Genomic DNA, 23,066 nt, shown 5'->3' with positions numbered 1-23,066 from the left:
CTCACGGGCCCAGCCGCTCCGCGGCACGCGGGATCTTCCCAGACCAGGGCTCAAACCCGCGTCCCCTGCACCGGCAGGCAGACTCTCAACCACTGCACCACCAGGGAAGCCCTATAGTATCCTTTTAAAAACTAAGGTACATTTCAATATAGTTTATTCCAGAGCATTAAAAAGAATAGCAAACTTTATTCGTTTTATGATCTTTGATCCCCAAGCCTGACAAAAGCACAAACACACAAAACACAAAAATCAAAAAGCAATCCTGACTAATAAATGCAAATATCCTGAAACATTATTGGCAGATTTCAGCATATTAGAGGACTGAATTGTTGAGGATATTCTGTCTGAACCCAGTTTCTCTTTTCCCCTCCCCAATCACGTAGCAGCCTTGTAGTCCAATCCTACTGTCGTCTTGAGTGCCTAAATCAACCTAGATAATTCTATCCTCGTCACGGCGACTTGTTCAAATAGCCCAAGGCAATCAGCCTCTGGTATTTCCCCTGGCCACAGAGGTGATGCAACTAGCAAGAGGCTCAGTTCTTTCTCTGAGAATCGAAGAGGCCAGTTGTTAAACACTGACTAGCGCACCACCCGGATTTTGGTCGTCCCTTGCCTTCCGAGGATCTGACTACAAGGATGTTACATAAACAGCGGGCGATTAATAGGTGTTTGAGGCGCGCTGGAAAGAAAACACCCTCTCCGCGGAGCCAGCGGGCCCGGAGGCGGGGCGGGGCGGGGGCGGATCCTCGGACGCTGCGGCCTCGCCCCTCGCGGCGCCGGCGCAGTGGCCCACAAACCTCCGCTCAGGCTCCGGTGCCGGTGGTGCTTCCCGGCAGAGCCATGGCAGGTAAGCAGCGCCGCGGCCCGAGCTTGGGCCGGAGGGAGGCTTCGGGTGCGGCGCCGGCGGACGGTCTCGCCGGCTCAGCCCCTCGCCTCCGCCTCGTGTCCCCGCCGCGCCCATGGCATTCCTTACTCCGGTGGCCGCGGGGCTCGGGGCCCAAGCGTCGAGGCCGGCGGGAGCGGGCGGGGCGGGGAGGGGAGGCCGCGGAGCACAGCGCGGCGCACGTCGGGGCTTCCGGGCTTCCGGGAGGGCCGGCGGGGCCGCGGGAGCGTCGGGCCTGCGTGCCGGGTGGGCCCGCGCCTTGCGTCCCACTGGGCTTGTGTGAAACGGAAGGCAGAGATTCCAGGTGCGTTCCGGGCCCACCTACTCCAGATTCACCTACGCGGGAAGGGGCGGGGGCAGGTGCTCATTTAAAATGCCACTTCCGCACCCTCCCTGTGGTCTTTCCTGTTTCTCACCGCTGCCCCCGCTCCGCGACCCGAAGGCTGTGCACTTTAAGTAATTATTATACTTCTTCAAATGTGAGAGTTTGTCCCGTGGGATTCTTGGAGACTGTTGCTAGGTTTTAGATTGAGGTTTGAACGTGAGTTTTGCAAAGGCACCAACCCTGATTATTTGTAGTTTGAGCCCTGTCAGGTGAAAATGAAGCACCTGTTTTCTTTGATTCGCGCTTTTGTGGTAAGAGGACTGATTAATTTGCTCCACAGTGCGCCCCCCTCACACCCACTGCAGAATGCCCTCTTCTCTTGACAAAAAAAAAAAACAAACCAGGGCAAGTTTTTTCTGCACCTGGACCTTGAGCTTTCAGGTTAGGTATTACATGTTCCTTACACATCCCCATTCTGGATCAGCCCCAGGGATGAGTTTCTAGCTGTATTTGTTCCCAGGTCTTTGCCTGATTCTTTTACATGAGGCAGTGGAGTGCTCTAGGCTCAAAGTCTGGAGATCGGGATTATTACAGCCTTGGCTCAGCCCATGTCAACAAGTCATTTGATCTCTCTGGACCTCAGTTTCCTGTCCTTTAAAATGGACATAAACTGTTCCTACCAAGGGCTAGTGAGGCTCCCTCAAGATGGTAAGGTTTGTGGAAGTGCTCTCTGTTTTGCATTTCAACCTCCTGGAGCACAGTGCAAGTTGGTGGCTGAATGAACCCTCAGGATCAGGGTATAGAAGTCCTTTTAGGGACCTTCCAGGTGGCGCAGTGGTTAAGAATCCGCCTGCCAATGCAGGGGACACAGATTCGATCCCTGGTCCAGGAAGATCCCACATGCCACGGAGCAACTAAGCCCGTGCACTACAACTACTGAAGCCCCCTCGCCTAGAGCCTGTGCTCCGCAATCAGAGAAGACCCCGCTCGCTGCAACTAGAGAAAACCTGCGTGCAGCAAAGAAGACCCAACGCAGTCAAACAAACAAACAAACAAAAAAAGTCCTTTTACACACCTCCCTCTGAGTGTGACTGTATCTTACAGAAGAGGCTGATCGACTTGAGAGCTGTGGTTCTTGGTGGGGTTGGGGTGGTGTTGATCTGACTCCCTTGAGGAATGTTTTCAAGTTACATGACCTCAGCCCCACCCACCCAAAAACAAACAAGGTACTCATTCTGTCTACAGTCCAGATTTTGGCTTCTGGCTGTGCCACTCACTTTGTTGACTGCCTTCATGCAGCTTTCCCTCTGCAAGCCTCTTGTTTCCTCATCTACAAAATACTATTAATGATACCTCACAGATGCTTCCTTGTGTAAAGGACTTGCATGTTCCTTCTGCTGTTTCCATGCTGGTCCCTTCACTTAAGATATTTTATCCTTTGTTCCCCTTGGTAAGTCCTTGATTTTTAGATTACAATGTATATTAGTATAGCCAGGGACCTGAAAATGAAAAGTATTTTCATTTTACTGCTGAGGAGATGAAGTGACTAGTATCTCATCCTCAGCCTCAAGGAACTCCCCAGTGGTGGAATTGTCCTGCTTCAGCCCCCCTGTGGAGCGGGTGCTTTGCAGCCTGTTGGGCAGTCCCAAGCCTGGTGCAGGACAGCTGCCTTTCTGGGTGTGATGGGCGAGAAAGGAAGCCATCAACAGAACCATGGTGGACTTCATCTTACCCTCCTTCAGAAGCAGAGACAAACCCACCTTCTAAGTTACAGTGGAGACCTTTAGTTGGTCTGTGATGTTTTAGTGACAGCTCAGGCTGTTTGCCCCAAAGTAGTTATCCCAGCTTTTGTTTCCTGTTTGGTTTTCATCCAGTCTTTGAAACTATTTGACAGACTGCATTCCGGGTTAAATTTAGTTCCTCTCAGTATATTTAGGAGAAACCAAGGAATGGAACATCTGAGTTTTCCTACTTTTAGGGTTAACCCTGAGCCAAACAGGCCTTCATCAAAGGCTAGGGTTTGTCGATGTTGCCTCTCTGGGGATGTTTTTACAGTTACAGGAGAGACCCAGAGAGAGAAGTCACTAATCGTGGGATTTCAGACTCCACAGCAGAGGCGGGGTAGGGAAGCGAGGCCAGGCCATTACTGATAATTCCTGAAGTTTTGCAAAGCTTTGTGGGTTACGACATGGCTTGGAAACTTTAATGTAGCCTTTCGTCAGACCATAAGCAAAAAAACTGTCAATCAGGGTCCAGGCAGGACTCGGAAACCACACCAGTCACTTGAACAGGAAAAGAATTCATGTAGAGGACTATTAACCAGTAAAAGGTGATTACTGTAAGAGCTAAAAGAGAACTGTATAGGAAAAGCAAATGGAGGGTGCGGCTACTACCTCAAGGAAGGAGTAAGCCTGGAGGAGCCGCTGACCTGCTTGCCCCAAGGCTGACAGCAGGTCTGGTTGGCAGAGCTGGCCACATAATTTGTGGGACTCCAATGAAAATGTGGAGCCCCTTGTTCAGATAGCAGGAAAAAACGCTGTTCGGTTTTCCTTCCACAGTGTTTCTCTCAACCTCTCATGGTATTTTTCATTTGCTACTTAATGTTGTGCTCCTTTGGGCGCGGGAATATTCATGGGGTGAGTGCACACCTGCCCAGGGGCCCTGCCCTGTGACTAGGCACATGTGCAGCGCACTGGTTGCCAGGCCCCCCCTCTACCTGCAGCTGGACCAGTGCAGTGTGTCCCAGCTGGTGACGGGGACGTCGAGACGGGCATGTCCGCTTCCCATGGGCCTGCTGCCCCAACTCACAGTGGAGCAGAGACTTCCAAAGGGGTTTCACCTGCTATGCTGGGAGGTGCTCAGCATCTGGACTGGGGATAGACTGGAGGCCCGAGGTCACATAATAAGGGATAGTTGCGTACTCAGACCCAGTCTTCTTTCTTCAAGCCACGTTCTCACTTGTAAGGCAGAAGCTGGCCCTGCCTGCTTCACTTCAGATTCTTGTGCCTGGAGTGGGCTTTGCCCACGGATGTGGCTGTGTCTCCAGGTTGCTCAACCTCAGCGTTATTGACATTTAGGACTGGATAATTCTTTGTTGTCAGGGACTGTCCTATGCATTATGGCATGTTTGGCAGTGTCCCTGACCTCTGCCCACTAGATGCCAGTAGTACCGCATTAGTTGTGACCATCAACAATGTCTCCAGACATTGCCAGATGCCTTGGGGGGCAAAATTACCTTCCACTGAGAGATGCTGCTCTATGTGATTCAGCAGTCAGATCTTCTGACAGCTGTTTTCTTTTATCTTCATCCTCAGCTTTCCGCTTGGCCCTCATCCAGCTTCACGTTTCTTCCGTCAAATCAGATAACCTCGCTCGAGCCTGTGGCCGTATCTGGGAGGCGGCAAAGCAGGGAGCCAAGATAGTTTCTCTGCCAGTAAGTATGGAGGCAACCACCCCTTTCTGGGAACTGTTGTCCCAGCAGAATAACGTCCGCTAGCTCTGGTTGTCCTTCCGTGTCCTGGGGTCCAGCAAGGTCCTTTGGGGCCCCAGGATTGTTCCATGTTTGTCTGGAAGATGACCCTAGCCAGAGTCTTTGTGATAGGATGTGCCAGCATGCTTACAGGTTTTTAACTTTAGGTCACTTACTCGGTTCAGAAGCCTGGTAGGCTGAGGGGCTTACCTAAAGCTAAAATACTCAGTGCCTCGGATATTTACCTTCTTTCCTTGTGTACTTAAGTCTTTACAGGACCAGGACATATTGATTTTAGCACTAAGCTTCCAACATTTAAAAAAATTGTTGAAAGTTGTTGAAAACTGAAAATTGTTAGAGACATTTAGGAAGTCTGTGGTATCTTCCGAAGTGTGGTAAGCCAGTAGGACTCTGCATCTGTCTCCTACGTCATCTCTTTTAGAACAGAATCAGCTGAAGATTGCGCCACATTTGTTTGTCAGCAAGTACAGGGTCAGCCCCAGAGAAGGTCCTGCACGTGTCAGGACATGCATCTACTCGCAGAGGCCTGCTGGGGTCAGTGGGAGAACTATTCCCAAACACCCCCTACCCCACTATGGGGAGGAGGCAGCCGTTAGCAAACCCTGGAGAATTTTCAGGGCTAACTTGTTTTTTATTTTAGGCTCCAGGCCATTACAAGTGTGGCCAGTGAGTAGGAATCTTCAACAAGGGAGCTCAAGATCTTAATTTTGCACCATGGGACTCACCTGTACTTGCACCTGATAATGGTCTCTTGTTGGTTTAAGTTGCTAGGGTTAAGAGTCTAAAGGCCAGGAGTGAAAGCACTTGAATTCCCCTCTACCTAACACGTGTTTTGTACAAGTTGGTGATCCTCGGCCTTGAGTTTCCTAGCACAGTGCCTGGTGCACAGGCAATCTCAGTAAATGCGAAATGAATGAACTAGAGTCGAAATCTAGTGGTTTTGCTTTTCTTTTATCACAGAGCTGTTGAGACATATTCAGGGGAGTGAGAGATTTAGCAGGATCGGAATGATAGTGCTGGAAGGGAGCTTAGAAATAGATCATTTTATACATGAGGAAGCACCTTAACCTCTGTGGCTTTCAAAGCTTCTGTATTTTTAAAAAACACAGGCTTTATTACTTTACATAGTGAATAATATAGTATTGAGACTATGGATTCATCCTAACACCCAGAGTCCTGTGAGTAAGCCCAGTGGTAGTGGGGCCTGGGTGCCCAAGGCTGGGAAGGCGTAGTTCTCCTGCGGACTCAGGGAGAGGCAAGTGCGGCCTTTTGCCAAGGTGACCAGGATCTGGGAGAGCACGCTGACTTGTCTCCTCCAGCCCCACCTGGGCCAGGGGCCGAGTCCTGTCTGTGGCCACAGGCTCTTTAGCCCTGAGGTGTCCATGTTTTTCTTTTTGGCTGTGTTTTACCCCTTTGAGAGCTATGTCTTTTTACAGTAGAACTTTAAAGTGAGTTGGGTGTTTTGGTATTTTTTTCCCCTTTTTCTCTTCCAACATTATTTTAGGAATGCTTTAATTCTCCATATGGCACGAAATATTTTCCTGAATATGCAGAGAAAATTCCTGGTGACTCCACACAGAAGCTTTCTGAAGTAGCAAAGGAGTGCGGCATATATGTCATTGGAGGTAACTTCCTACGCTCAAGGTATACTGGCCTAAACATTAAAAACATCTGAGTAACTTTTGTTGTTACATTTAAACCATGGAATACAAATTAGCTATCAAAAAGAATGAGGTAGATCTGTATTTAGGAATGCGGAAGGATCTTCGAGACACACTGTTCAGTGGAAAAAGAGCAAGTTTAATATGAAGTGAACAGCTACTTCCATACAGATTAATGCCCCACACAAAAGAAGGTTGTATGTTTTTATATGTATTTATGTATGTAAGACATAGTAAATACTGTAGAAGGACACACACCAAACTGATGATGATTTTCTCTGGAGAAGGAGTTGGAAGTACAGGGGCAGGTGGAAAGGTGGAAAGAGAAACCATATCTGAATGTCTTTCATTAATACAGTGTTAAGATTTTTTTTTTTTCCCCATAAAGAGGCTGCATACATCAAAGCCAGCTTAGAGTATTAGGCTTAGTGAAGTAAGTCAGACTGAATGCTATCATTTACATGTGGAATCTAAAAAAAGAAAACAAACGAATGTATATAACAAAATGGAAATAGACTCACAGAGAGAACAAACTAGTGGTTACCAGTGGGGAGAGGGAAGGGGGGAGCGGGAATATAAGGATGGAGGATTATGAGATACAAACTACTATGTATAAAATAAATAAGCAACAAGGATATATTGTGCAGCACAGATAAATAGAGCCATTATTTTGTAATAACTTTAAATGGAGTAAAATCTAAAAAAATACATTGAATCACAATGTTGTACACCTGAAACTAGTATAATATTGTAAATCAACTATACTTCAATTTTAAAAAAGTAGCTTTATTTATGTGGTTTTGTTTAAATAAAGTGTTCTATTTGTTTAAATAAAAATACAATAAAACTCTTGTTTAATATAGCAAACAAAATTATTTCTGTATTATCATATAGTAAGAATTAGAAATGAATAAGAGGTGGAGAAAAGGCAAAGCAAGAAGAGATAGAACTGCAGGAAGCATATTCAGTGATGGAAAGACTGGCTTACAGTCCCACCTCAAGACCTTTTTGGATACAGTTATGTTGCAAGACCTGGTGAATTTAAGTTGAGCAACAGTGAATTCCCCGTGTTGCACCAATGCTTCAGATTAAGTGTTGCTCAAGATCAAAGCCGAATTCAGAAACAGTTTGGTTAATTTTGAAACTTTTCTTTGGCATCTAACCTAATTATATTTCACCTACACTCTGAAGTTGGTCTCTGAAAAATCATATTCAAGAAGAAAAAAGCATGATTAAATAACCCGTAGAAGATAGTAAACGTTATTGTTGGACCCAAGAAGATAGTAAACTTTATCAAGCCTTTGTCCTGTTATCACAGAAGAATGCTTTATTCAGAGTGTTTTCTGTGTCTGTGTGTTTCTCCTCTCAATGAAAGGTTCCATTCCTGAAGAGGATGCTGGGAAATTATATAATACTTGTGCCGTGTTTGGGCCTGATGGAACTTTACTGGTAAAGCACAGAAAGGTAAGTAGAGAATGTGGCAAGTCTCATTGCCTCTTGAGAATTCGCTTTGAAGTTCCCAGTAACTCTCATCATATGGTACACACATCAGGCATTTGATTAGTTGGCACAGGTGGCTATTCTTGGCTGTTGGCATTTTGATATAAATTGTAGACTCAGCCTATCAATTTCAGCCAAGGAAAAACCTACAGGAATTTTGATTAGGATGGTATTGAACATATAGTGATCACTCTGGGGAGAGTTGACATCTTTGCAGTAGAAGTGCATGCATATACATTTAGGATTGTTAAGTCTTCTTGGTAAGTTGATTCTTTTATCATTATATGTCTCTTTTTTTTTCCTCGTAGTACTCTTTTTTTTTTTTTTTTTTTAAAGACCTAGGGACCTTCTGGGGTAGTCAGCTATGTTGTAGTATGTCAGTGACTTTATCCCAGTCTTTTTTTTTTTTAATTTTTATTTATTTATTTATTTTTATTTATTTATGGCTGTGTTGGGTCTTCGTTTCTGTGCGAAGGCTTTCTCTAGTTGTGGCAAGCGGGGGCCACTCTTCATCGCGGTGCGCGGGCCTCTCACTATCGCGGCCTCTCTTGTTGCGGAGCACAGGCTCCAGACGCGCAGGCTCAGTAGTTGTGGCTCACGGGCCTAGTTGCTCTGCAGCATGTGGGATCTTCCCAGACCAGGGCTCGAACCCGTGCGCCCTGCATTGGCAGGCAGATTCTCAACCACTGCGCCACCAGGGAAGCCCTCGTAGTACTCTTTGTCTTGAAGTTTAGCTCTGATATTACTGTAGCCACTCCAGCCTTCTTATACTTACTGCTTGTATGGTACATCTTTTTCTAATCTTTTATTTTCGGTCTATATGTCTCTTTATATTTAAAATGCTTCTCTTGCAGACAGCATGTAGTTGGGTCTTGCTTTTTTTTCATTCTGACAATCTTTGCCTTTTAACTGGAGTGATTACTCTATTTATATTTAATGTAGTTATTGATATGGTTGGATTTTAAGCATATAGACATTTAATTATTTTTTCCCTTTGTTCCTCTTTCCTGCATTCTTTTGGGTTGAGTAGTAGTTTCCTTTTTTTCCCTAAGTTGTTGCCCTGTGACAATATACACACTTATATTGTCACAGTCTACTTAGTTAATAATATATTCCTTCATGTGAAATTTAAGAACCTTGCAGTCATATAGGTCCTTTCTTTATGGTATGGTTTTCATACATATTGCATCTATATACATTATGAATCCCACAAAACACTAATTTTTAATTTAAGTAGTCATGTGTATTTTAAAGAAATTAAGAGAGAAATATTTGGTGTTTACCCAAATACTTACCATTTCTGGTATTTTTATTTTCTTCCTGAAGATCTTAGTTCTGTCTGGTATGTGTATCTTCAAACAAAAAGACCTCCTTTAGCATTTTTGTAGTGAGGATCTGCTAGCTATGAATTATCTTAGGTTTTATTTATGAATATACCTTTACTTTGCCTTTATTCTTTTTTTTTAAAATATTTATTTATTTGGCTGCGTCGGGTCGTAGTTGCGGCACATGGGATCTTCATTGCGGCATCTTTTGTTGTGGCGCGTGGGCTTCTCTCTAGTTGTGGCGTGCAGGCTCTAGAGTGCACGGGGCTTAGTTGCCCCATGGCATGTGGGATTTTATTTCCCCGACCAGGGGTCAACCCCGCGTCCCCTGCATTGGAAGGTGGATTCTTAACAACTGGACCACCAGGGAAGTCCTGCCTTTGTTCTTTTTTTTTTTTTTTTTTTAAACTTTTATTTATTTATTTTTGGCTGTGTTGGGTCTTCGTTGCTGCGCGCAGGCTTTCTCCAGTTGCAGTGAGTGGGGGCTGCTCCTCACTGTGGTGCGCAGGCCTCTCATTGCAGTGGCCTCCCTTGTGGAGCATGGGCTCTAGGCACGCGGGCTTCAGTAGTTGTGGCACGTGGGCTCAGTAGTCATGGCACATGGGCTCAGTAGTTGTGGCTCACGGGCTCCAGAGTGCAGGCTCAGTAGTTGTGGCGCACAGGCTTAGTTGCTCTGCGGCATGTGGGATCTTCCCGGACCAGAGCTCGAACCCATGTCCCCTGCATTGGCAGGTGGATTCCCAACCACTGTGCCACCAGGGAAGTCCCCGCCTTTATTCTTAAAAAAAGATTTTTGGTGGAATAGAATTCTGGGTTGACAGTTTTCTTTTTTTCCTCAGAAGTTTGAGAAATGTTATTATTCAGTTATCTTCTAGCCTCTTTTTTTACCCCCGATATGAAGTTAGTGGTAATTTGTATTGTTCTTCTGCATGCAATTCATGTTTTTCTCTACCTGCCTTCAAGGTCTTTTCATAATCTTTAGTTCTCACTATTTTGACTCCTATATTCCTAGGTATGGTTTTCTTTGTATTTGTCCTGCTTTGTGTTTCTTGAATCTGTAAAATTTAAGTCTTTCACTGTATTTGGGAAACTTGGGGGCATTATTTTGTTAAATATTTTTCTGTCCCATTGTCTTCTTTTTTTTTTTTTTAAATTTATTTATTTATTTATTTTTGGCTGTGTTGGGTCTTCGTTTCTGTGCGAGGGCTTTCTCTAGTTGTGGCAAGCGGGGGCCACTCTTCATCGCGGTGCGCGGACCTCTCACTGTCGCGGCTTCTTTTGCTGTGGAGCACAGGCTCTAGATGCACAGGCTCAGTAGTTGTGGTGCACGGGCTTCGTTGCTCCACGGCATGTGGGATCTTCCCAGACCAGGGCTCGAACCCGTGTTCCCCTGCATTAGCAGGCAGATTCTCAACCACTGCGCCACCAGGGAAGCCCCCATTCTCCTCTTAATGGGACTCCAGTTTTGATACTGTTCACCAAACCAGGTCACCAAGGCTCTGTTTTTTATTTTTGTTTTTCAACGCTTTATCTCTGTCTTCTTCAGATTGGGCATTTTCCATTGACCCATCTTCAGATTCACTGAGTCTTTCTTCTTTAATCTCCACTCTCCTGTAAATCAATCCAGTGAAATTTTTTAAAATTTCAGATGTTGAATTTTTCAGTTCTAAAATTTTCATTTCATTCTTTTTCATAGCTTTTATTCCCTACTGTATTTCCTGTTCGTTTATGCATTAAGAGCTTGTTTTTCTTTACTCTCTTGAGCTTAGTTTCAATGGCTGCTTTAAAGTCTTTGATAATTATCACATCTGGGTCTTACTGGGGTCTGCTCCATTGCTGCTTTTTCTTTAAGACTTTGGGTCATATCTTTGTGTATCTAGTAATTTGGATTGTATATTGGATTGTATGTTGTTGAGATCCTAACTTCTATTACATTCCCCTGAAAAGTGTTGAATTTTTTATTTTAGCAAGTAGTTAATTTGGGCATACTCAAACACCAAACTCTTTTTCCTTTGTGAGGTGGGTAGCAACTTCAGCTGCTCTGTTCTACTGTAAAGTTGTTTAGCTTTAGCTGGGCTGCTTGGAGTCTGCCCCACACATCTTTAGTTCATTAGTTAGTCTAGTCAGAGATTTGGACAGATTTTATATGTAAAATTTAGGGCTGTTCTTTGGCTTTCTCCTTTTCAGTATTTCCCCCTCACTTTCCACCTGCCATGAAACTCTATTCTCTGCTTCCTCAGCTGGTGTGATTGTGGGTAGTTGTCACCACCAGTCCTAGCAACAGCTGGGGCCTTGCTTCCAACTAAAAGCTGTAAACAAATGGGAAACTCACACAACACTAGTCCCTTCTTCCAAGTGTTGACTTCTCTTCGCTTTCTGCCTGATTTTGATTATTCTCAAGTGCTTTTAAGTAGTTGTTTTTTATTTTGTCCAGAGTTCATAGTTATCTGTGAGAAAGCTGGTCTGATAGGAGCCACTCTGCCATTAGTGGAAGAGGACCCAGCATTGAGCTATGTTTTTGTTTTTTTAAGTTAAGTATTTCTTTTTAATTAATTAATTAATTAATTTTTTGGCTGTGTTGGGTCTTCGTTGCTGTGCAGTCTTTCTCTAGTTGTGGAGCGCGGGGCCTACTCTTTGTTGCGGTGCGCAGGCTTCTCATTGCGGTGGCTCCTCTTGTTGCGGAGCACGGGCTCTAGGTGTGTGGGTTTCATTAGTTGTGGCATGCGGGCTCAGTAGTTGTGGTGCATGGGCTTAGTTGCTCTGCGGCACCTGGGATCTTCCTGGACCAGGGCTCAAACCCGTGTCCCCTGCATTGGCAGGTGGCTTCTTAACCACTGAGCCACCAGGGAAGTCCCAGCATTGAGCTATTAACCCAACTCTTTAAAGTGCTTGTTTTCAGAATTGAGTTTTCCAGTCCATGAATATGATATATATCTCTCTCTCCATTTACTTAGGCTTTCTTTAATTTCTCTCAAATTTTTTAAATAGTTTTTTGGGTATAGTCTTGTATATCATTTAGTAGATTTATTCCTAATTGGTATTTCTTGATGCCCTTTCATTTTCTGTTTCTTGCTAGTGTACAGAAGTAGAACTAATTTTTAAAATATTGACCTTGTATGTAGTACCCTTGCTTAAACTCATTCATTCTAATAATTCATCTCTATATTTCCTTTGACATTTCTTAGGTATACAATTATATCATCTGAGAATAATGGCTTTTAATTTTTTCCTTCTAATCTTTATCCTTTTTATTCCTTTCCTTTGCCTTGTTGCTTTGGTTAGGACCTCTGGTACAGTGTTGAATAGCAGGTGTACTTACCTTGTTCCTGATCTCAATAGGAGAAGGGTTTTAATGTTTCACCATTAAATATGATGTTTCCTTAGATTTTTTTTTTGCAGATACTCTTTATCAGATTAAGGAGGTTCCCTTCCTAGAAGGGAACCTGTTCTGTTTTTTAAATAAGAATGGATGGAGAAGTTTACCAAATGCTCATTATGCACCTCTTAGGATGATCATGACTTTTTCCCTTTATTTTGTTCATGTGGTAAATCACATTGATTGATTTTTTAATGTTAAATCACATTTGCTTTCCTTGAATAAATCCAATTTGGAAGTGATGTGTTTCTTTTTAATATATTGCTGCATTGGGTTTGCAAAATTTTACCTATTTTTGATTGCTCACCCACTCTCCACCTCTTCTGCCAATGTGTCAGTTTGATTCTGATTCTGAGAAGTCTTCACTTAGCATTTACATTGAGTTAAAAAAGCTGCACATTAATTGCTTTCCATAAGAAATCTAGATGTTGATTTGCACACCACTAAGGAAACAAGGGTCATAAAACCTACAGCATCATTTTTCCAGTTCCCTGTGTTAGAAATTATTTTGATATGATGTCAGTCAGCTTGTGGGGTGGGTTGTGGGCAGATTGGGGGTGCTGTTTGTACAGTTGATCTTAGAACACCCCCATTGCTGGCCATGGAAAGATGTTTGTTATTATTGCCATGAACCCTGCAGAAAAGAGGTAACCGAATCCATTATTTGTGATGCAGCTCCATCTGTTTGACATTGATGTTCCTGGGAAAATCACATTTCAAGAATCTAAAACATTGAGTCCTGGTGATAGTTTCTCCACATTTGATACTCGTACGTACCAGATAAGTTCACCTCTTTTAGCAGTCCCTGTAGAAGAGGATCAGGTAGTCCTGTTTTTCACTTCTCTCCCTTCCCAACCTCTTTACAAAACCTGACTGAAAGGCCAGAAGTGAGAAGGGCAGAGAATGGTCAGAGATCTAGAAAGGGGGGGCTGAATGGAGAACGAAGGGTTTGACATGATTTTGTTCTTCCATTTGGTCACAGCCTTTTATTAGTATGATAGCTTCCAGCCTGTACCCATTAGGCCACGATTGAACACCTCCCACTTAGATAAGAAGCATTCAGTTAGAACGAATTTCTCATCTCTGCTTTGCTGTTGTAAGTGATGTTTTCACGAGGTGAAGTCCAGGCAGGAATAAGCTTATATATTTTCTCCATCCATGGGCCCTGCGTGAATGTATTCCCGTCAGTGTTTTGTGATCATTAGATCTTGGAGGCTTTCCCCTGCTGCACCATGAGGCAGGAGCTTAACTTTTTGTTTGTACATTTTCTGTTTGGAAAACAGCTTACTGCAGAGTGGGCCTGGGCATCTGCTACGACATCCGCTTTGCAGAGCTGGCACAAATCTATGCACAGAGAGGTAAGGCAGCACTACAGTTATGTTGTGTAAATGCTTGGAGGTTTAATTTGGGCTGGTCTTTGTGGGTAGAGGGAACCCTTGGTCAGAAAACCTGGAGGAGAGGTCTTAATTTCTCTACCTGCATATGAATTCTCAGACTTCTCCTGCGTATGGACAATATGGTTTTTTGGGGGTTGTAATTTAACATGCCACATAGCTGAGGGAGGAACCATACTCCTAAACTAAACCTCTGCTCTACCCTTTGAGCCCTTCTTGCTACTGTGTTTGGAAAGAGTCACTCGGGGCCCAGTAGAAATGGTCTACGTGCACATGGCTTTCACCACTTACTAGTCCTAGATGTTGGGTAGTTGAAATGTAGTCAGTGACATTTTGGTCCAGAGGAGCGTCCTACCATCCTGGAGAAGCACCAAGTCAGATCAGAAGATTTGGGTTCTGGTTCCAACTCTTCCCCTTAATGGGCACAATACTTTGGGTAAATTACTTTATCTCTGGAGAAATGTGCATCTCCACAGGAACAGTGTGAAGATTAAGGAGAGAGGACTTACAGAATTCCTCATATGGTACTCAGCAAATATTAGCATCCCTACTAGACTGCCAAAGATACTCTGATTCCAGTTTATCTGTCGGTGAAAGTGAAGTGGGTGCAAACAGTTTGACTCCCTGCTCAGCAGAAGGTGGAGGCACAAGGGCTCTGGGTTGGCAGTCTCAGCTGAGTCTTAGCAGTAAGCAGTAGAGCCCCTACTCTGCCCCTCGTTTCCATTTGACAAGCATCACAAAACATGGTCCTTGGCCATGGGAGCTGACCACATGATGCTGAGAGGAATTCGAATGACAGGTTCTCCACTTTTTTAAAGCAAAGTCACATGTTGTGGTTTTGGTTGTCGATACCACTTTTCTTGCGTGTATGTGTTTTGTGTCTGTGTGTCTAGAGGAATTTAGAGCCATACTTAATGCTGCTGACCCTGTCTGACTTGACTGAATCTTTTTATGCCTGGGGAAGTTTGAGTTTGGTCCCTGCTGGGTAAGGAATAGAGGGAGGGGCTAGTGTGGTTGGGTGTCTACCTGCATCTACTCTTCTTTGGCCTTTCTCTCCCCAAGGCTGCCAGCTGTTGGTATATCCTGCAGCTTTTAATTTGACCACCGGACCAGCCCACTGGGAGTTGCTTCAGCGAGGCCGGTAAGAAAGCATCTTAAGCATACCTTCAGGCGTCTCAGTGTTTCTTTGTGGAAACATTTCCAGTTTGGTGGAAGCACCAACCTTCCCCGTATGGAATGCTGCCTCTGACTCAGAATGCCCCGGCATCCAAATGCAGTTCAAAAAGGTGACTCTTTTCATCTTCCAGTCCCAAAGGAGGGCTTCTAGTGTAGGGCACCGTCTCCTCAGAAGCCACAGCACCAGTCTCATGGATTCTGGGGACTGTGATTTTTGAATTTCCAAGAGCATTCACTGCATCAGGTGGGCAGCAATTTCATTTTTCTGTGTTCAGGCATGGATTGGTGTCTCTGATACAGTTGCCAGCAACTTTTACAGAGAATTGGAGACCCACGGAATGTATGTGTCCGAAGCCAAGGAAGAGGCAGGGGTTATTTTAGCCTGACAGCCCTAGGGAGAGACTTGTGGTCTGCACCCCGCGGACCCTGTGCTGCTCAGATTGGGTGTCTATCCTACTCCATCCTCCATGGTGGCCTGCTAGTCTTGGCACTGTGCCAAGAAACTCGTCATAAGTTCTCGTTCTTCTAACCTCTAAGTCCTGAGCATTGCACAGCTATGTTGTGCACGTCACAGTTGCTGTTTCCCTAGTCCCCTGAGGCTGAGGAGTGGTGAAGGGCAGATGGCGGAGGTGTGTGTAACATGGAAGGGAACAGGAGTGTGACTGTGTAAAGTGCTCTGCAAAACAAGAAATGCTGGTCAGAGATGACAGTTTTTTTCATTAAAAGATTTTTAAAGTGAGGTGTTCTATACTTACAGAAAAGTGTACTAGTTTTAAGTTTACAGGTTAGTGAGTTTTTACGTATGTATTCACCTATGACCAAGATCAACGTCTCGAACATTTCTAGCGCCTTGCAATGCTCCCTTTTGCTCCTTGCCAGTCAGTACTCCCTTCTCTCCGCCCAGGGGTAGCCGCTATGCTCATGCCTGGAGATGGTGGTAATGTTTATTGGAAGGGGATGTAGGAGTGTCTGGCTGGTTGCATGACGGAAGGCGGGGTAGGGGTACGTGATACCCATGAGGATTAATAAGCGCTGCCTTGCTGAAAGCGAGAGAAGCTTGGGAGAGACTGGGATGGTCTGGCCTGAATCTGTTGATTGAGCCCAGAGGGCTCTGGGTCAGGTGGCTTTGGTGCATCCGGCTGCCACCCGAAATTCTTGCCTAATTTGAGACGATGGGGCTGCCACATTGGCATGGCAGTGCCCGGCAGCCCTGCAAGGTGTGTTGTCCCAGAGCAAGGCCAGTCCGCTCTCTCTGGCTACCTTGACTGCATTAACCAGAGAAGCTCTGCTCTTTACATGTTACAGGTTGGCTCAGGCCGGGGTTTCTCGGCTTCGGCAGTACTGACATCCTGGGCTGGATGACTCTTTGGCGTAGCGGCTGCCCTGTGCATTGCAGGGTGCTTAGCAGCACCCCCGGCCTCTACCCACTAGATGCCAATAGCAGTCCCTTAGTCGTGACGGTCAAAAATGTCTCCAGACACTGGCACATGTCCCCTGGTGGGCAAAATTGCACTAGTTGAGAACTGGCTTATGCAATAAGATCTTTTTTGAAGAGAGGGTTCTGTGGCTTCCACATCTGAGCCAGCCTGTCCTGTCCTAGTTTTTGAAAGAAGGATCTGTACACTTAGGATAAAAAGTCACAGATCTATATAATCACTGTATAATTTACCTCTTTTCTGTCCATTAACTACAGCGCTGTTGATAATCAGGTGTACGTGGCCACGGCATCTCCCGCCCGGGATGACAAAGCCTCCTATGTTGCCTGGGGACACAGCACCGTTGTGAGTCCTTGGTGAGTTGGCTATGCGGGGACAGGCTCACTAGGAGCTCGGGAGATGGCACTTGGGCAAGTGGGCCGTCTGATTCCTGACTGGTCCTGCCCCTCCCTCCACCCCCATCTCCCCACATGCCTGCCAGGTCTCCAGGTCTCTCAGTGAGAGAAGCTTCCACTTGAAAACCATGTGAGAGAGAAACGGTCCTGCTCTCCTGACTGAGTGCTTGGCCTCAGCCCTCTTCTGAGTTTCTAAGTGACTTTTAATGTCAACCAAACTTGGAAACAAGGCAGCAGTCACGGGTGGGTGGTTTTAGTAAAAGAGGCTCCCAAACTCTTGGCTTTTGGTTCAAATTTAGACTAGGTTACTGGTCCTAGGGCAGGAATGAGTTGCAGGTTGAGGATTTTGCTCCCTGCGTAATGATGAGAGGAGAGGGGAGGATGGGATGAATTAAGGGGAGCTGTGAACTTGTCCTCTGTGAGAGGGAAAAGCATTTTATTACTTAGTGAAACCAGCATGGAAGTCTGCCCAGATACATATACAGTCCTATGTTAATAGACATATCTTACTGGCATTTGTATAGTTTACATAGTAGTTTCACACACATTATCTCAACGTGAACTCTCAGGGACTTATCTTTATTTAGCCCAGTTTATAGATGGTAGACTTGAAGTTTACAGGATAAAGTGGCTAGAACTGGTGTTTGGATCCAAGACTTTTGAATTCAGAACTGAGATTTATTCCATACTACTTCTCATATGTCTGTATGATTACAGACACACAAGCACACACACACAGATATGTTTTCCTACAATTTCAGGATAAATATACCAGTAACAAGGCTGCAAAGGCTTAAATGCCACTGTGGGGTTCCTAAAGTTTCTCTCTGCTGACTTTACAGGACCCACAGATTAAAGTGTGTGGTGGGGAAGGCCTTGGAAGATGTGACCAGCGAGAGAGTCCCAGTGAGCCTCTTGCACACTAGGATTTGGGAGGCATTGAAAGATTGGAAGGATTGAGTTGGCTTCAGAATTTTCTTAAACTTGACTCAAGTTCCCCTGCAGATGTTAGTGATCAGCTTCCTGACCTTTCGGGCAGCTCTGCTCCCCAGCTGGTTCTCCTAATGAACTCTGTTACTGATCAAGCTGGCTGCTCTGACACAAAGTAGTTGTATAAGATTTACCTTTATTTCTTCCTTTTCAGAATTCCCCCCATTCGGTTTGGGAGCCCTCTGGCTTATATCAGCATTGGGATAGGTGCCTGGGGTTAACATAGAGATCTTTGAATGCCAGGGCAAATGGGGAAGAAACAGAAGAGACTAGAAAAGGATTCAGTTAAATGGCATTAATGATGGTGTTTGTAGCTCATTGTGCCAAAAATTTGTGGCCATCTGGTAGATGGAACCAATTATTATGTCAGATTGTTTGTTGTATCAGATTACTTTGTTTTGTGCTTTGGAGAAATTTCATTTCACAGATACGTTTTTGAAGCTCTGTTTTGGGCCAAGAGCCTCAGCACTGGAAAGAGTTTTCCAAATCAGCTTTTCCTCAGATTTATGGAGTGTTGCTGTTTCCAGTGTGGGGTTCCTGCCAGGGCATGGTTCTACCACTTCTACCCAGGCCCCATAGGTTGACACCTTTCCCTCGAAACCTGAAAGCCATTAACATAGGGATCCAGGGATCACGGGCATGAGACCAGAGATCCAGGCAGATCTGGGCCCTGCCCAGGGCTAGCCTCACCATCCGCATGGTTGGGTAGCAGCCTTGGGAGGTGTGAAGAAACAGAGCGAGACTACCCTGGTCAAGGGTCTTGAATGTACTCACGAGGGGACAGATGGACCTTCCTGTTGGTTATAGGTGTCTCTATTCCCAGATGTTTACATCTGTCGACAGAAATAATAAATAATCTATAATAGGAATAGAAAAGAGTTTTATTCAAGCCAAACTGAGGGCTGTAGCCTTTGAGACAGCCTCTCAGATAGCTCTGAGGAACTGTTCTGAAGAAGCATGGTTTGCTGCACAGTTTTATATCTTGTCAGAACAAGGAATGTCAAACACAACAGGTGTACATTCCTTCAAGATTTCAAAAAAAAAAAAGATCAGCATGTATACAGCAAGTGGTATGGCCTTGGTGCTTGGGAAGGGAGCCTTACATAGAAAGAGTATTAGCATTGATGTCTCAGGAAGGGAGGCATTTATTTCCATCTTCAGAACGAACATTCTTTACTTCTGGACCCTTTTCTTTAATGGTTAAAGCAGATGTACAATGTGTGTGTGATAGGCCACAAGACAGGCTGTTCTAGTTAGCATAAAGTTTAAGTTAAATGATGTATAAGCCAGAATGACTTCCCCATACCTCATTATGTGAAAATTTCTTCCATCACATCTTAGAATAATTACCATTCCCTAGCAGTTTGCAGGTTACAAAATATACTCCATAGTTTTCTCACCAAGTCCTCACAGAGCTCATATTTCCACTTTATAGATTAGGAAATGGAGATTCCAGATGACTTGCCACAAGGCCACACAGCTACTTCAATGGTAGAACAGGAATTTATGCCCCTACCTTCTTGTTTTAAATCTCAGATTCCTTCCCCTTTGGCCTGTGAGATGGGGAGGAAAAACAGAGAGACCTTGAATGTCAGCAAACATCAGAGAATCCACTCATTCTTCCCCTGAATCTTTTTCAGGGGGGAGGTCCTCGTCAAAGCTGGCACTGAAGAAATGATCGTGTATTCAGACATAGGTAAGGTTAGCTCTGGCACAGTTTAGGTCTCTGGTGTCCCCATTCTCTGAGGCCAGACTCCATAGCTGTGAAACCCTGTCACCTGGAGGGGCTCCTTTATGCCCCACCCTCCTCATTTATCCTTGGTTCTCTGGCCAAGCCCCGGGGCTGTATCTCAGCCTGAGTTTTCTTGGTTTGGTCTGAAATGACTACAGGGGCAGTGCCAGGCTGTCTGTGGCTCCAGACGAGGCCTGTGAGCAAATTACTTGCTGAGGCTCTGGTTGTTTTTATAGTGTTTGGGGAAGAAATTCCCGTCGGTCGGTAAGGAATTACATCTCACTAATACTGCACTTTTCTGTTTTTGCAGACCTGAAGAAGTTGGCTGAAATACGCCAGCAAATCCCCATTTTTAGCCAGAAGCGATCAGACCTCTATGCAGTGGAGGCGAAAAAGCCCTAATGTTTATGTTTCCAACGTGTCATGAAACAGGAAGATATGTTTCTACGACATAATCAACTCCCTTCTGAATTCTTTAACGGAGATTCTTTTTTTTTTTTTTTTTTTTTTTTAACTTCAGCCTTTTCCCTTCCTGGATAGGAAGCTCTCTGTTGAGATGGTGGAGCACCAACTGATGCTGGTATTCTCCACACCGTATTAAATAGTCAAAAAGGACTCAGGCTGGTGGAGACGAGCAGAAGGCAAGGGGATGGCTGTAAGTCTTCCATGTTCAAGTTGTCTCAAAGCAGTTAGTAAAAGTATCAGATCTTGGTATCCCTGATGGTTGATTCACCAGATACGAATATATCTGTGTCATGAACCTCTTATCTGATTGTTGGAGTTGGAATCCATTATGTAGAAAACTTGTTCTTTGAGCAGTACCTTAAAGTTACATTTTTGGTCTGTGAGTAGCTATGGAAAGCAAGGTGATGGATCCTTGGTGTTTGCTAGAGGAGATGGCAGCACCTTTCCTAGCAGCCTTTGGGCTCTTCAAATTCAGGAAGGAGCTAACTATTTAAGACCCCCTTAGTTTTAGGGGAAACATTGTTTCAATAATGAGCCCCCTGGGAGAATGGCAGTAGCATAATTTGGTCAAGGCAACTAAAGTGTGAGTCTCTGCAAAAGATTTTCTTGATAGGGGTGAGTGTCTCTTTTTCTTTTTGCTGTTCTCCCTAGTAACACTTTTAGCTTGATAAAGGTAAGTTTTTAGCCTAGTGGTTTTCAGAATCCTTTTACGTAATTAAAAATTAAGAATTCCATTGAGCTTTATGTATGTTATAGCTATTGGTGGGTTGGTAAATGTTTAATGACCAGCAGTCTGAGAAAAAGTCGATTTTGCAGTAGCATTTGCCAGTTTCCATGGTGTACTTACTGCCAAATTCAAGCTATCAGTGTAACACCTCTAAACACAAAGCTGGGAATAGATGTGCTCGATTGGCTCTTGTGAGCTGGTGCAATTCTACTCTAGCACACCACTGTTTACATATATATAGATATTTGCCATACTGGAAAATAAAATTTTAAAACAAAAGAATACACAAACATGCATCCCATTATCTATAAGAATGATGACATTATCATGTGCGGTTTAACCAGCACTGTATACGCCAAAGTGTTCTACAGTGAAAAAGGCAAATGACTTTTTAAAAATAAGTGTACAATTTGGCAAAATTTGACATGTATATACGTGAAACCACTTCAATCAAGATAATGAATATACCCACCACCCCTAAAAGCTTCTTTGTGCTCTTTTATAATCTCTCTGGCTACTGCTCACATCCTCAGTCAATCACTGATCAGCTTTGTCACTATAGATTAGTTTGAATTTTCCAAAATTACCCAAAAGTGGAATCATACTATAGTTTTTTGTGTCTTCTTTCACTCACCATAATTACTTGGAGATTCATCCATGTGTGTGCTTCAGTAATTCATTCCTTTTTTATTGTATGGATGTACTGTAATTTATCCATTCACCTGTTGATAGACATTAGAATTGTTTCCAGTTTTGGGCTATTACAAATAAAACTGCTAGCTACATTTTGTACAAGTTGTTCATTTCTCTTGAGTAATGTCTAGGAGTGGAATGGTGGGGTCTTATGTGTATTTCACTGCCAGTGCCATTTTACTTAGCAGTCTGTCAGAGTCCTAGGTGCTCCACATCCTCATCAGCACTTGGTATGATGAGCTGTTTAAATTTTAACGATTTTAGTATGCATGTAATGTTATTTCATTATAGCTTTAATTTATATTTTCCTAATGACTAAGGATGCTGAAGCATCTTTTCATGTGCTCTTTTGCTGTCTGTATATCCTCTTTGGTGAAGTGTCTATTCGTATCTTTTTCCCCTATTATTATGGGGTTATTTATCCTCTTATTGATTAGTAAGCGGTCTTTATATACTCTAGATAAAAGTTCTTTGTTAGGTTTTAATTTTTACAAATATATTCTCTAAGTTTGAGGAAAAAAATCTTCATTTTCTTAAAAGTATTGTTTAAAAAGTAAAAGTTTTAAATTTTCATGAAGGCCAATTAATTGCTTTGTTTTTTATAGTTTGTCATGAATTTAGGTCTATGACCCATTTTATTTTATTTATTTCTTAGTTTTTATTTTATATTGGAGTATAGTTGATTTACAATGTTGTGTTAGTTTCAGGTGTACAGCAAAGTGATTCAGTTATACATATACATATATCTATTCTTTTTCAGATTCTTTTCCCACATAGATATTAGAGTATTGAGTAGAGTTCCTTGTGCTAAATAGTAGGTCCTTGTTGATTGTCTTTTATATATGGCAGTGTGTATATGTTAATCCCAACTTCCTAATTTATCCCTCCCCCCGCACCTTTCCAGTTTGGTAACCATAAGTTTGTGTTCTAAGTCTGGGACTCTGTTTCTGTGTTGTAAGATAGTACCTTTCTATCAATTTTTAGATTCCACCGATAAGTAATATCATATGATATTTTTCATTGCCTGATTTATGACACTTAGTATGATAATCTCTAGGTCCTTCCAAGTGGCTGCAAATGCCATTATTTCATTCTTTTTTATGGCTAATATTGCATTGTATATATTTACTACATCTTTATCCATTCATCTGTCCATAGACGTTTAGGTTGCTTCCATGTCTTGGCTGTTGTAAGTAGTGCTGCAGTGAACATTGGGGTACACGTATCTTCTCAGAGTATGGTTTCTTCCAGATATATGCCTAAGGATTGCGATTGCTCGATCATATGGTAGCTCTGATTTTAGTTTTTTAAGGAACCTCCATACTGTTCTCATAGTGGCTGTACCAATTTACATTCCCACCAACAGTGCAAGAGGGTTCCCTTTTCTCCACACCCTCTCCAGCATTTACTATTTGTAAACTTTTTTAAAACTATTATTTTATTAATCTTTTTTAACATCTTTATTGGAGTATAATTGATTTACAATGTTGTGTTAGTT

At 43.7% G+C, this 23,066-nt stretch overlaps 1 protein-coding gene across 1 annotated transcript; it reads left to right on the top strand.

Annotated features, from left to right (window-relative positions):
• Positions 1 to 219: 219 nt before the first annotated feature.
• On the top strand, positions 220 to 21,673 carry NIT2 (nitrilase family member 2). Its single transcript, XM_036850731.1, has 10 exons — positions 220 to 847; positions 4,523 to 4,641; positions 6,203 to 6,323; positions 7,735 to 7,823; positions 13,236 to 13,329; positions 13,844 to 13,918; positions 15,017 to 15,095; positions 16,824 to 16,922; positions 19,592 to 19,647; positions 19,994 to 21,673. Exons 1-10 carry the CDS (start codon positions 637 to 639, stop codon positions 20,083 to 20,085), a joined length of 1,035 nt encoding a protein of 344 aa, XP_036706626.1. The 5' UTR covers positions 220 to 636; the 3' UTR covers positions 20,086 to 21,673.
• Positions 21,674 to 23,066: the final 1,393 nt, after the last annotated feature.

The sequence above is a fragment of the Balaenoptera musculus genome, chromosome 4 (genome assembly GCF_009873245.2).
Source record: "Balaenoptera musculus isolate JJ_BM4_2016_0621 chromosome 4, mBalMus1.pri.v3, whole genome shotgun sequence".
In the NCBI taxonomy this organism is placed as follows: domain Eukaryota; kingdom Metazoa; phylum Chordata; class Mammalia; order Artiodactyla; family Balaenopteridae; genus Balaenoptera; species Balaenoptera musculus.
This window is presented reverse-complemented; position numbering and strand designations above follow the sequence as displayed.